This window comes from Gadus macrocephalus, chromosome 16 (assembly GCF_031168955.1).
Source record: "Gadus macrocephalus chromosome 16, ASM3116895v1".
Classification (NCBI taxonomy): domain Eukaryota; kingdom Metazoa; phylum Chordata; class Actinopteri; order Gadiformes; family Gadidae; genus Gadus; species Gadus macrocephalus.
This window is the reverse complement of record NC_082397.1, coordinates 14,517,100-14,529,834: the sequence shown is the minus strand read 5'-3', so window position 1 is coordinate 14,529,834 and position 12,735 is coordinate 14,517,100. Positions and strand designations below refer to the sequence as shown.

Sequence of the window (12,735 nt, the reverse complement as noted above, 5' to 3'; positions counted from 1 at the left end):
CTTCTTAAATAGTGTCAACTAGCGATTATTTATAACCGTGTTGTATATGATTCCACTCCATTACTAATGAGGAATAATTCAAATATCCTCCAGTTTTTTTTTTTTTTTTTTTAAACTGGACAATCATTAGGGATAAATGGCTGGTTAGCAATGGGAATCGGATAGATAATGTATCATGACAAAAATAATATATATAACACAAAGTCACATTTGGTCTGGCAAGGGTGGCACTGCAGGATTTCATTATGGATGCATCAGTTTAGTTGAAAGAAGACTCATTTGATTTGTACAAATCATAAGCTTTCGTACGAAAGCATTCTTTAAAAATGTTGGTAAAACTTTTGAATAGTTTTTCTCCCCTTTATTTCATGAATGCTAAGACACTTAAATGCTACGACATTATTCACCTACAAAATGTCAAGGAAATGCCTTCTCTATATAAAATGTTGCGTTACTATTATTCTACCTCCTTGGATGGCCCTTGTCTTTTATGTCCTATTTATGTTTATTTATTCAGTACTGTATTTCCATGTTCAAACCGGATGTTGCCCGTGTAATAGATGATGTAACACTCAGTCAGGAAGTTCCGGTTTATCAGAAGGTCAACTCCTGCTTCGCAGTAAACTCAACCTTTGTGCTTCTCAACTCAATCTTCGGAAACATTCATATTAAAAACAACCATGCCAAGAGGAAGCAGAAGTCGGGGCTCACGGATGGCCCCTCCAGCCAGGTAAGCCTACAAGACTGAGGATTTCTGGCAGTAGACGTTACGTAGCTGATGTAATGTGGCGGTGGCGGTAGGACAGCTTCTAGACGTTTTGTCAATGGAAGAGCATCCTTAGATAACAGGCTGTCGTAAACACAATGATTAGATATCAAATGTAAACTATTGTATATTACCTGGCAGATTTGAAAACCTTATTGAAAAAATGCCCAATTGAACTTCATAATTAAGATGTCCTTACGTCACAAGGTGTGAAGCATGGGATGCCTGAAACGTTTTTCATGCGCCCCTAACTTTACAACATGAGACGTTAGGACAACTGAATTGTAAAGCACTGAAATAACACGGAATATAACTGAACCAAAAGAGCATCATTGACCGCTTGGAAGAAGCTTGTGTGATCACTATGTGAGGGATCTTTTGGTGACTGTAGAATGTATTAAGGACATGTTCATTGTTGTTGCAGCCGGTCCCCACCACCCATGAGGGCAGCTCCTCCTCGCTCATATGCCCCAGTCCCCACCCAAGCGGCTCCATCTGCCATGGCTGCTCCAGCAGCAGCAGCAGCACCCAGGCAACCTGGTATGTTTGCCCAGATGGCTACCACAGCTGCCGGGGTAGCAGTGGGCTCTGCAGTAGGACACACCATCGGCCATGCCATGACCGGAGGCTTCGGTGGAGGAAATTCAGAGGCTAAACCTGACGTCACGTATCAGGTAAATTAAGCAAGCCTCTTAAGAGATTTCGGATACCATTTGGGCCGGGCACAGTAGCAGAAGATTAGTCTGTATCCCTTTTGAGGGAGGTAGGCTGACTTGCCTCACACAGAAAAATAATGAAAGCCAAACATAATGCTAGGATATGTGATCAAGCGATCCATTATCCGGCAGAACCCCATGGGGACAAGAATCGAAATGGATGGTAACTGGAAATCATGTTTCCATCTACTTTCACAACATGAATCATGAGCTTTATGCTAGAGATGGTTGTGATCAGACACGGCAAAGAGATTATGTTTTTCAGGTTTTAATTGATTTGGTATTGGTCTCATAGACTTTCTGCACAGATATATGCATTTGCTAACTGATGGCAATAGTGTGTCTAAGAAGTGATTGCTGCTCCTCTAGGGACAGTGGTAGGAGGCTTGTTCAGTCCCTTTTTAAAAATTCTTTGATTGGTTGGACACTATCATAACAATGAGCTTGGTGTTCCCCAGGAGCCTAACACGGCACAGCCACAATACCAGCAGCAGCCACAGTCTATGTACCCACAGCAGCCACAGTCCATGTACCAGCAGGAGGCCCCACAGCAGCAGGCATGCTCCTATGAGCTCAAGCAGTTCATAGACTGTGCCCAGAACCAGAGGGATTTCAGTATGTGCGAGGGCTTCAGCGAGGTGCTGAAACAGTGCAAGTTTGCAAATGGTAAGTCGAAACTATGAGTTGCCTGTGTTTTACTGAGTGGGCTAAGACTTCTACATCAATGCTTAACTTTATTGAGATCCTGCTCCGATGCATGTGTACACATACACACAGACAGACGTGTACAAGAAGTGTCCCCATCCATAGAGGATTGGCTGGTCGAGATAGAATTATACACAAATGTAAAACATTTGGGGTTCTCCCCTTTAATTTGCAACCTAAGCCTCAAGATAATGTACCCATTCGTTTATATAGATGGAAAGTCAAAAGTTTAGCATTCACACTTTAGTTCTAACTAACAAATGTTGCAAAATCTTTTGCATAATACCATAATCCCTTTCGCAGATTATTGTAAATACAAAATGTGTTTTGAGAGAGGTTGTTTTTATACATGTCCCAGAAATGACGCTGTCTATAAAAATGTTTTTTACTCTACAGGTATGTCCTGATGTTGAGATGTCTACAAGACTGAAAACGCTCTGTATGCCATAGCATACACTAGGCAGTTCATTAGATAATTAATAAGTGATCATTTATAATTTATGCCACAGCATATATTCTATGACTTGGTCTTATAGTTTTGATTATAATGTGGTTTGTTTTCACTTAAACATCGGTGTGATTTAATGAGCATCACTGCACATTTCACATTCCACATTTCATGTAGAACTCAATAAAGCTTGTTGATGATCAAAAATTGTGCTGTATTTGTGTACTTCATGAATTAATAAATGCCATGACCCTTGAAACAATGATCATGAAAGAACGTGTATTTTGTTATTTGAATGAACCTTCTATGAACATGCGCTCAGAGTCGTGCTGTTTGGAAGTCGGCTGTTTGGACATTTATTTTTAGCAATCGGCATCTGACATTACAGCTCGCCCTTGGGGACTGCGGATAAGCGGCCGCTCTAACGTGCAGTCGAACAACCCTATTTTTACGCGTCTAATGTTTTTACGGACGCTATTAAGAGTTCAATAATGAAGAATTCCCGCTGTTCGTAAGAGTGCGTCGGACGCTTGCCAGCACGCTGAGGTATGTCACTGTCGTCTTATTGGTTTGAATCGTCATTGATTTATAAAAGGTCAAACGGATGAAGGCGAAAACGGAACAATCTGCTGTGTAATGTACGTCAGCCTCGTTCATTAATCACGTATTGTAATGGTTAAATAGATTTAGCTTTGCAACGCGATTCATTTATCGTGTTGTCTACGTGCACACTATCCAGTACGCCTAGTTTACTCGCATAAAGATCATAGGAACATTAAAACATAGGCTAGCCTACATGAAGTTGGACTATAATATTCCATCATGCAGTGCATTTCCTAACATTCTTCTAGGTTCAGAGAATCGTTTTCGAGCTGTTATGAGTAGATAAAGTTGGTAGTGTATTTGATTTGTAATTAAAAAGTCAAGACTACTGTAACACGTTTGTATTCTGTGTTGCTTGTCATTGGTCAGCTGTGAAGTCAAGGAACATTGTTGACTAGCTGTGTCACACAGAGATGACCAAAGAGGAGGACATCCCAGACTGGGTGGGAGCCCAGGAGTTCTACGACAAATATGATCCCAAGGAGATTCTGGGAAGGTATGCTCTCGGAAATACGGCTCAACATCCCGGGACACCTGTTCGATGGACAATATCTTTAGTTTAAAAGCGTCTTGACATCGTTTAGGAATGTGTGTACAAATATACATACACATATATTGCATAAAGAATATATAGTATTCCAAACCTATGATTGGTTATAGTTGTGTTGTCGTCACCCTTTTAAGCTTCCTTTTTGTTTAACTTACTGTGCTTTTGAAAATTGTGTTAAGGTAATTCACACCAGAAGGTTTAATGAGCATAATTGGCTGGGGCAGTGTTAATAGAACACGGTGTCCCCAACTGCATATAGACTTATGGCATGTAAAAGAGTGACAGTATTGCCAAGTAAATTGAGTTTATTAAGTGTGCATGCATTTTGCATGAATTAAAAATAAAATCATGCAAAATGTCATGTCGTAGCCTCGTTAACCTACGGCCCGGTTAGGCATGTCCCGCGGCCCGGTTCCGGTCCGCGGCCCGGTGGTTGGGGACCGCTGAGTAGCAGCTGTTTCTAATTGTAATTAAATGGAAGCATGCTGCGGGGTCAGTAACCAGTGTACTCTTCTCTATGCCAAATACCCTCCTTTTAAGTTGAGTCACATGTTAAGTTAATTAGGAAAAGATAACCAGTACATAATACCAGTAATTTGATCAGCCCCAAATCTGTCTGGGGGACTGCTGGACTGAAAGAATACAAATGTAATCAACAGTATATCGGAGCTGTCTGTTAAGTATTTATAAAAAGAAAAATAAGATAAAAAATGTACAGTACATTTTTATTCTTTCTTTTACACAAAAATTATATAACTTCTAAGTATGAAATCAATTCTTTTAGGTATTTAGGATTTCAGGCACACCATAAACGTTTGCGATTGATATATCAGGCTCATTGTCATTCCCAACCACTTTCAGATGGGGGTGCTGTTACGTAATCAAAGGGCCCCCCTCTGAGAGGGTGGGCATTCAACGAACTAGACTTGGTTTGGACAAAGGTTTAGAATGAATGGTTGCCTACGCTGATTCATTATGTAAAAGTTGGCTTGGATTCCCACAAGCAAGTCATTGGGTCACCCTATGAGGACATTTTGTCACCCTATGAGGACAATGTGTGCTCTGCTGGCATTCCACATGTGATAAGAGTTAACAGCTAGTAGGGGGACCAAGAGTCAGTAGAGCTACTGTATCCTTTATCCATTATATTTAAACTATGAATGTTCCCATACTCAGTTCTAAGTGCCTCTGGATAATGGTGTCTTCTAAATGACGGTTTGAAGCAGTGCATGTGACAGTGACCATTGCAAAGGAGATTCTAGTGAACAGAGTCGCACATATACTCGATGGATCTTGGTTTTGAAAATCTGCCTCTTCTGACATGACAAGTGGGAGTGTGCACCTAGATGTGTGCTGGGTAGATCAGTCTACCAGGGGACCCAGTGGAGTGTAGCAAACATTGTTCATCTATCAAGCACCATCTAGGTGGACACGACCACTTGTGATGTCAGAAGAGGCAGATTTTCAAAAATGCTTGTAAAGGCTAATCTCCCTCACACCTGGTGGTATAAAATGTCACCCTTAAGTAGACCTAACTATTAGATCTAAGATATAACTAGCACGCCATGGGCACGCTTGGTGTGTGTCGTCTGTCTCTCCCCATCCCATCAGGGGGGTGAGCAGTGTGGTGCGCCGGTGTGTCGACAAACTCAGCGCTCAGGAGTACGCCGTGAAGATCATCGACATCACCCCTTCGGACCAGCTGACCGGGCAGGAGATCGAGGAGATCCGGTCTGCCACTGAGAAAGAGATCGCCATCTTGAAGATGGTCTGCGGGCAGGAGAACATCAGTGAGCACTTTGGTTAATCCATGGTTCCATCGTTCACACATGAAAGTTGTCAGTCGATTTCTTTGTTTTGTCAAGGGATCGAAGCACAGTTGTAGAACGGCTCTTTGGTCTTTAATACATTGATAAAACAAAAACAAAAACATTTGTGTCACTATATATTATTGCATTACCTGAATATTTTCCAACGTTGATTCTTATTGCTTCTCTCCAGTTCAGCTCAAAGATTGCTATGAGTCCAACGCCTTCTTCTTCCTGGTGTTTGACCTGTAAGTGAAACAGAACTGATTCCCTGGTTCCAATTATTTAATGGAATCTTATCTTAATTGTTTTTCCTTTTTTGAAGGATGAAGAGGGGTGAACTTTTTGACTACCTCACTGAAAAGGTTACCCTCAGTGAGAAGGAAACCAGGTCAGAACCTTCATAATCTTATCATTATGAATTCTACTGTTTCACGATGATCTCTAATAGGTATCATAATCTAACCTTCTGTGGGAGTTCGATCTTTGATGCTTCTTGAGTCAATGTTATTCTTCAATGACTTCCTTTCATTCATTATCATACAATTGAATAAACGCTTGCTGAAGCAGTCTGATGAGGATGGTGTGTCCTCCACAGGAATATCATGCGTGCTCTGCTGGAAGTGGTCCAGTTTCTCCACTCCCAGAATATTGTCCATAGGGATCTGAAGCCTGAGAACATCCTGCTGGATGACCAGATGAAAATCAAACTCACCGACTTCGGTTTTTCTATACAGACCGAGCCAGGACAGAAGCTTTCCGGTTTGAGAAAATTCACTCCCAACACACAGCTGATGTGCACTTTAAAAAGTTTTTTAGTGGGCCAATGACAACCACAACAAAAAATTGGTGGACAAAAATAAATGTGTTCTAAAATATAAAGGCACAAAATAAATGTGTTTAAGCTCTCTGAAAGAGGTCAGCCAAGTTCTTAAAGGTAAAGCTCTTTAGTGTTGAGTTTCCAGACCTTCTCACATGCGGTTCGCCGGCCCAACAAAGGTCAAATGTAACTGCTCACATAACATGTGTTTACTGCTCTGTTACTGAAATGTTCAGAGCGCAATGCTTGCATCTTTTAAAGGGAACAACAGAAGTGGACTGGAAACTTGCAAGGCTTTTAATTAGACAAAGGTATAATTATGTAATATACATTTCTAAATATTATTCTTAGTGTTTTTACTGTATAAACTAGCATGTAACTTTGCTACAACTTCAGACTTCCCCGTATGTTCATCTCTTCTTTGTGGATCTGCCTTTAAAACCAGAGGTGTGTGGGACCCCCGGGTACCTGGCCCCCGAGATCATCGAGTGCTCCATGAACGCCACTCCTGTGGGATATGATACAGCTGTGGACATGTGAGTTTCCAGAGACCTTTCCTATTCCGCATCCACTGGCTAAAAACAAGTGTTACATGTTTTATCGTCTTCACTAGGCCCTTGACACTTCAAGGCCTTTTCTGTAGCCACGCAGTACACAATTTATTGCAGCTTGTAACCCTGCAAACGTTCCCCAGGGGGATTGGTGAACTCCAGCACCCACTAAAGAGACCATGTCTGGCTCATGGGTTGTCCTTGCAGATGGAGTTCAGGTGTCATTATGTACACTCTGCTGGCGGGCTCGCCTCCTTTCTGGCACCGGAAACAGATGCTGATGCTGCGCATGATCCTGGGTGGGAAGTATGACTTCTCCTCTCCCGAATGGGAGGATCGCTCGGACACCGTCAAGGACTTGGTACGCTGTTCACTCGGAAGGAAGACCTATCTTTTTGAATGTCAGTTTGCAGCTGAGGCGGCCTGCTTTAGCGTCTCCCCCCCCCCCCCCCCTTGCCCCTTGTTAACCAGGTGTTCTAAAACTTGCATCGACATTGTATGTATCACATTGTGCTGGACATTTATTAAATCATTGCATTTTCAGATCTCCCGCATGCTGGAGGTCGATCCAAAGCAGAGATACACAGCCAGAGATGCCCTCAACCACCCTTTCTTCTCCCAATACGTGGTGGCCGAAGTACGACAGTTTACCCCTTACAGACGGTTCAAGGTGAGATGGCCGAATGTTTGCTGGACATTACACCACAGCAAAACGAGTAAATTACATTGACATTTGTTATAGAAAAATGATATAGGCTACAAACAAGAATGTGGATTTCTGATTGGGCCATCACCTTAGGCGTTTTTGTGGCTAAAGGCTATGAAAATCGACCACATCTGATGGCACATGACTATCTGCTTTCTATGGGATATTTATCCTTATTGCAGGAGCTATTGGCTTACATTCCCCTTTGTTCCCCAGGTCATTTGCATGACTGTCCTAGCCACAATGCGGATCTACTGCAATTACCGTCGCGCCAAGCCCGTTACCAAGGAGGTTATCAAGAGTGACCCGTACGCAGTCAAGCCCATCCGCAAGCTCATCGATGCTTGTGCTTTCAAGATCTACGGTCATTGGGTTAAGAAGGGCCAGGCTCAGAACAGAGCTGCTCTTTTTGAAAACAGTCCCAAGGTCATCCTGCTTTCCCTCGCTGCAGAAGCCGATGACTCAACCCTCCACACCTGGTAGTGAAGTACGGTGGCTAGCTCGGTAAAGAGGGCGTGCTCTTGATATTCAAGTATGGAGCAGAATACAAGGTAATACAGTTGGAAGTTAACCAAAAATGTTAAGTAAAATGCATGGATATACTCAGTGTATGAGGGCACATACCACACTAGGTAATGGCAATTATCAGTCTGCTAGTATCAAGGGTTTAGCGAAGATGTTCAGTCTTTCCTTTCGACGGTTAAGTACAGGAGTTTTATTTTCAATGATCCCACCTGCATACTTGAAATCATGTTTAGAGGCCACCCATATGTATACATTTGGATATGTACAATGTCAAACTTTACATTATATAAGTTGACAATTCAATAAACATGACTATTTTTGATCCATCCATCTCAATCTTTTTACCATTAAAAAAATTACAAACACATCAATGGTCTTTAGAAATGCATTTAATCCAATAAGTCGAACTTTGCTGGACAAGATCAAAACAAGGAAAGGCTTAGCCAACGACATTCAAAGCCATGGGTTTCCTCGAGCCATAACCCATGTGGATTCTCCAGTACTCAGAGCTCTAGTCACTCACTGCTGACTTCAGTGGTGAGTTACACATCGGCATGCTTAAATGTAATCTCCAAGCTGGATGGTTTCTAAGGGTCTGTGGGTATAAGGAGTACACTGTAGTCAATTATGGTGAATGAAATGACTGTACAGTTTTGCATTGGCAAGTAATCTTGTGGTTACAAATGAGAATTTGTTACACAGGTTGAACCATCTGCATGTTTAAGTGTTCGTAATAGCAGAAAGCTTGATTAAAAAGACCACATGTGCTATCTTTTATTCTCACACACACACACACTGAAGCACTTCTATACAAAGACAGCAGGTAAGGCAAAGTAAAGAACAATGTATCTTAAGTCAACCAGGCTGATGACATTTGTATTCACGTTGACACTAGGATACAAATACGGAGCAGTACTCCTATCCTTGTAGAGGTCAGGTGTGAAAGGTTCTCTAGCATGGTGTCTGGCTGCATTGACCATTGAGAGGCTAACACAGAATTCGTCCACGCATCAATAAGACATTTGTATTCACGTTGACACTAGGATACAAATACGGAGCAGTACTCCTATCCTTGTAGAGGTCAGGTGTGAAAGGTTCTCTAGCATGGTGTCTGGCTGCATTGACCATTGAGAGGCTAACACAGAATTCGTCCACGCATCAATAACTTGGAACTTCATTTACATTCAAATATGAGTTACCTTTATCCGCCACTCATTTGGCAACTCACGAGACACCATCCCGCTTCACGGCACTGGACTTTTCTTGCTACAAATGAGAATATGTTAAAAATTGAACACATGTTCAACAGTCTGCATGTTTGGGTGTTAGAGCAGAAAGCTTGATTAAAACGGTAGTGCGTGCTATCCATGTGTAGAGCTAAGCAGACAAATATAATTCACTTAATATATAGGACATGCCAACGACTTGATGTCTTTTTTCAGTGAGCAAATCAAATAAATATAGATGCATCTAGGCACTCAAGACTGCAGGTCTCGTTTCCATTAACGATTTATATAAAGGGCTTTACCACTGAAGTCCACTACAAATGGTTCCTTGAATAGTGTTCAATTCGGAGTTGTGCCATTGACAAGTTGGGGTTCCTGTCCGTTTCTGAACCTAAACCTGGAAACGGAGAGGCAATTAAGAATTAAAGGTTAAATTCCTTAGTGTACAAAACCCATACTCAAAAAGCGAACATTTACAACCTAACAACGGCAGATTGAGCCCACGTTGTACCAAGAATTCTCAGAAGTAGTCAACCGTGTCAAAGTCAGCAGGTAAGACACAGCACAGAAAAAAAGGACTCTTGGCCAAACGGGCTGATTACATTTGTATTCACAGTGACACTAGGATAAAAATACAGAGCAGTACTCCTATCCTTGTAGAGGTCATGTGTGAAAGGTTATCTAGCATGGTGTCTGGCTGCATTGACCATTGAGGGGCTAACACAGAATTCGTCCACGCATCATTAACTTGAACTTTGATTTACATAAAAATATGAGTTACCTTAACCCACCACTCATTTGGCTGGCCAGGAGACATAATTTTGTATACATACACTTGCACTAAATACTACAGCTGTAGATTCCATTCAAATAATTAGAAGGGCATTACCTCCGACGTCCACTCCAAATGGTTCCTTGGATAGTGCTCAATTCGGCGATGTACCATTGACCATTTGGCGTTTCTGCCTGGGCCTTAACTTGAACCTGGAAAAGGGGAGATATTTCAATCAAATGCAGGTCTTGATTCATGATTTGAAAATCCTTGGAGGACCCTTAATGCTCAAAACCCAAATATTTTCTACCCAACAATGCCCGATTGCACCCATGTTGTCCCAAGAATACTCAGTCTGAGTTAGTCAACCCGTGTCAAAGAGAGCAGGGGAGACACAATAACGTTACAGAACAAACTGAATAAGAAAGCTGGTTACATTTGTATTCACGTTGACACTAGGATACAAATACTGAGCAGTACTCCTATCCTTGTAGAGGTCATGTGTGAAAGGTTCTCTTGCATGGTGTCTGGCTGCATTGACCACTGAGAGGCTAACACAGAATTCATCCACGCATCAATAACTTGAACTTTAATTTACATTCAAATCCACCACTCATTTGGGCCAGCCAAGAGCTACCAATCTGCCTCAATGCAGCCATAATTTTTTTATTGAAGGCATATTATATATACACTGCCACTAAATACTACAGCTGTAGTTCCCATTGAAGATGTATTAGGGTTTTACCACTCATTTCCACTCCAAATGGTCGTGCTCAATTCTGAGTTATACCATTGACAAGTTGGGGTTTCTGCCTGGTTCTGAAGTTGAAGCTGCAAAAGGGGAGATAATGTTGATCAGATTCATGGTGTCGAATGACAGATTGAGCCCACGTTGTCCCAAGAATACTCGCTACAAGTAAGTTAAACGTGTCAACGTAGGTAGAGAAGACACAATAACGTTACAGAACAAAATAATTCTTAGTCAAAAAAGCTGATGACATTTGTATTCACGTTGACACTAGGATACAAATACGGATCAGTACTCCCATCCTTGTAGAGGTCAGGTGTGAAAGGTTTTCTAGCATGGTGTCTGGCTGCATTGACCACGGAGAGGCTAACACAGAATTCGTCCACGCATCATTTACTTGAACTTTAAGTTATAATCAAATACAAGATTACCTTCATCCACTCATTTCGACCCGTCCAGAGCCACCATCACGGCACTGAAAGAAACGATTAGAAGAATGTAGTATTAAAAAGGCTGCGTTCCCAGTGAGGCCTTGTATTCAGCACACGTGGTACTGCACTATGGATCGATATATTATAACATGGATCAAATCGACATGCACACTATTCTTATAAATGTGCATAGCTAAATAATTTTGTAAGGTTATTCGCTTTGAGATTACTCAATACAGCGAATGGTGAGCGAGATTACTTGATCTTGGTGTCTGACTATGGTTGCCGTGGAATACAGCAACACAGCGTTCTACCATGCAATACACAGTTATATTTACCTTTCTGCCGATCTTTGTAGAGAGACATGCGTTTTTCCAAGATGCCCACCTATCGCCGTCTGGGGCTGCTTCAGCTTCTGGAGGGCCCCAGGACCCGTAAAGTGGGTGAGCATATCGGAGCTGGTTACTTTTTGTAGGACTTGTATGCTTGTTTTAACCACGTGTGTACGCAGCTGGAGGGTCGTCCGCTCTTCTTCTAGTTGTCAGATTCCGGCAGTTTGGACGCTGTCTAGCGTACTACTGCCCTCCACAGGTCCGATGATGAACTAGATTTCTACAAACAGTCCTGTACTGTGCAGGAACTGCAAAACTGCCCTGGAGATTAGTTTATGGTTCTCACAGTGTCCAAACGGGACACTGTGAGAACTCCAAGTCCCAACAGTCTACCGAAGAATGCATGTCTTTCTGTCCTGTATTTTCTACACTCCAGAAAAACATGTTTTACTGTCTCAGAACTCCCACATTCACATAAACCAGACACATATTTTCCTACAATGAATAAAAAGTGATTTGGCCCACAGTGACCCAGCCTTAATCTACAGTTTAACTGAATCCCTACAGGACTGAAAAGTGCAGGCACATCTTTTTTAACTTGAGATTGTTAAGAGAAATAGTGTCTACACCTTCTTTCTTTTGCCACCCTCTCTGCCATTCCATCATTAAGCCTTATTTAATTATTTCTCTCAGCTCCTCTCCCCCAGGATATATGAACATCTACCTCTCTAGTCAAACTCTGTTTTTCAATCTGGTACCCGCTCATTCCCCCCAATCCCAGCGTGTCCCGGAACCAAGCAAAATGTGATGTTAGATCTAAACCCAATTAAAAAAAATACAGTTAGGATGTCAGTAATAATATCAGCTCGATCCTTAGACTTCCCCCCTCTTTGGTCATCAGCTCTGGTGTGTGCATGCACTGTGCTGGGATTGATTTTAGACTTCCGGGACCAGATGGGCGGGGCGTATGATTGTGGGCCTGGCACAGCACATTCCATTTTTTGCGAAAATAGGGAGATAAAGTTTGT

At 42.1% G+C, this 12,735-nt stretch overlaps 2 protein-coding genes, 1 long non-coding RNA gene and 5 other non-coding genes across 10 annotated transcripts; 2 read left to right on the top strand and 6 right to left on the bottom strand.

Annotated features, from left to right (window-relative positions):
• The first annotated feature begins 558 nt into the window (after window positions 1-558).
• On the top strand, window positions 559-2,900 carry chchd2 (coiled-coil-helix-coiled-coil-helix domain containing 2). The gene is made up of 4 exons (XM_060074429.1): window positions 559-730; window positions 1,191-1,440; window positions 1,941-2,148; window positions 2,584-2,900. The coding sequence occupies exons 1-4, from the start codon at window positions 681-683 to the stop codon at window positions 2,592-2,594; spliced, it is 519 nt and encodes a 172-aa protein (XP_059930412.1). The 5' UTR covers window positions 559-680; the 3' UTR covers window positions 2,595-2,900.
• Window positions 2,901-3,002: 102 nt separating this feature from the next.
• Window positions 3,003-8,524, top strand: LOC132474016 (phosphorylase b kinase gamma catalytic chain, skeletal muscle/heart isoform-like). Its single transcript, XM_060074418.1, has 10 exons — window positions 3,003-3,181; window positions 3,608-3,734; window positions 5,400-5,578; window positions 5,790-5,844; window positions 5,922-5,987; window positions 6,195-6,358; window positions 6,862-6,952; window positions 7,175-7,328; window positions 7,512-7,637; window positions 7,890-8,524. The coding sequence occupies exons 2-10, from the start codon at window positions 3,652-3,654 to the stop codon at window positions 8,154-8,156; spliced, it is 1,185 nt and encodes a 394-aa protein (XP_059930401.1). The 5' UTR covers window positions 3,003-3,181; window positions 3,608-3,651; the 3' UTR covers window positions 8,157-8,524.
• Window positions 8,525-8,569: 45 nt separating this feature from the next.
• LOC132474025 (uncharacterized) lies at window positions 8,570-12,613 on the bottom strand. 3 transcript variants are annotated; one of them, XR_009529546.1, is made up of 7 exons: window positions 11,714-12,613; window positions 11,376-11,419; window positions 10,942-11,027; window positions 10,314-10,408; window positions 9,727-9,821; window positions 9,398-9,464; window positions 8,570-8,793 (listed from the first exon to the last, which is right to left on the bottom strand). It is a non-coding gene; the product is annotated as an uncharacterized LOC132474025 (long non-coding RNA). The 3 variants fall into 3 exon arrangements; XR_009529548.1 differs by having other exon boundaries at window positions 10,314-10,401; XR_009529547.1 differs by having other exon boundaries at window positions 10,987-11,027; window positions 11,714-12,601.
• On the bottom strand, window positions 9,071-9,207 carry LOC132475383 (small nucleolar RNA SNORA15). The gene has a single exon (XR_009529890.1). It is a non-coding gene; the product is annotated as a small nucleolar RNA SNORA15 (small nucleolar RNA).
• Window positions 9,219-9,355, bottom strand: LOC132475382 (small nucleolar RNA SNORA15). Its single transcript, XR_009529889.1, has one exon. It is a non-coding gene; the product is annotated as a small nucleolar RNA SNORA15 (small nucleolar RNA).
• LOC132475380 (small nucleolar RNA SNORA15) lies at window positions 10,027-10,163 on the bottom strand. The gene has a single exon (XR_009529887.1). It is a non-coding gene; the product is annotated as a small nucleolar RNA SNORA15 (small nucleolar RNA).
• On the bottom strand, window positions 10,633-10,769 carry LOC132475379 (small nucleolar RNA SNORA15). The gene has a single exon (XR_009529886.1). It is a non-coding gene; the product is annotated as a small nucleolar RNA SNORA15 (small nucleolar RNA).
• On the bottom strand, window positions 11,196-11,332 carry LOC132475384 (small nucleolar RNA SNORA15). The gene has a single exon (XR_009529891.1). It is a non-coding gene; the product is annotated as a small nucleolar RNA SNORA15 (small nucleolar RNA).
• Window positions 12,614-12,735: the final 122 nt, after the last annotated feature.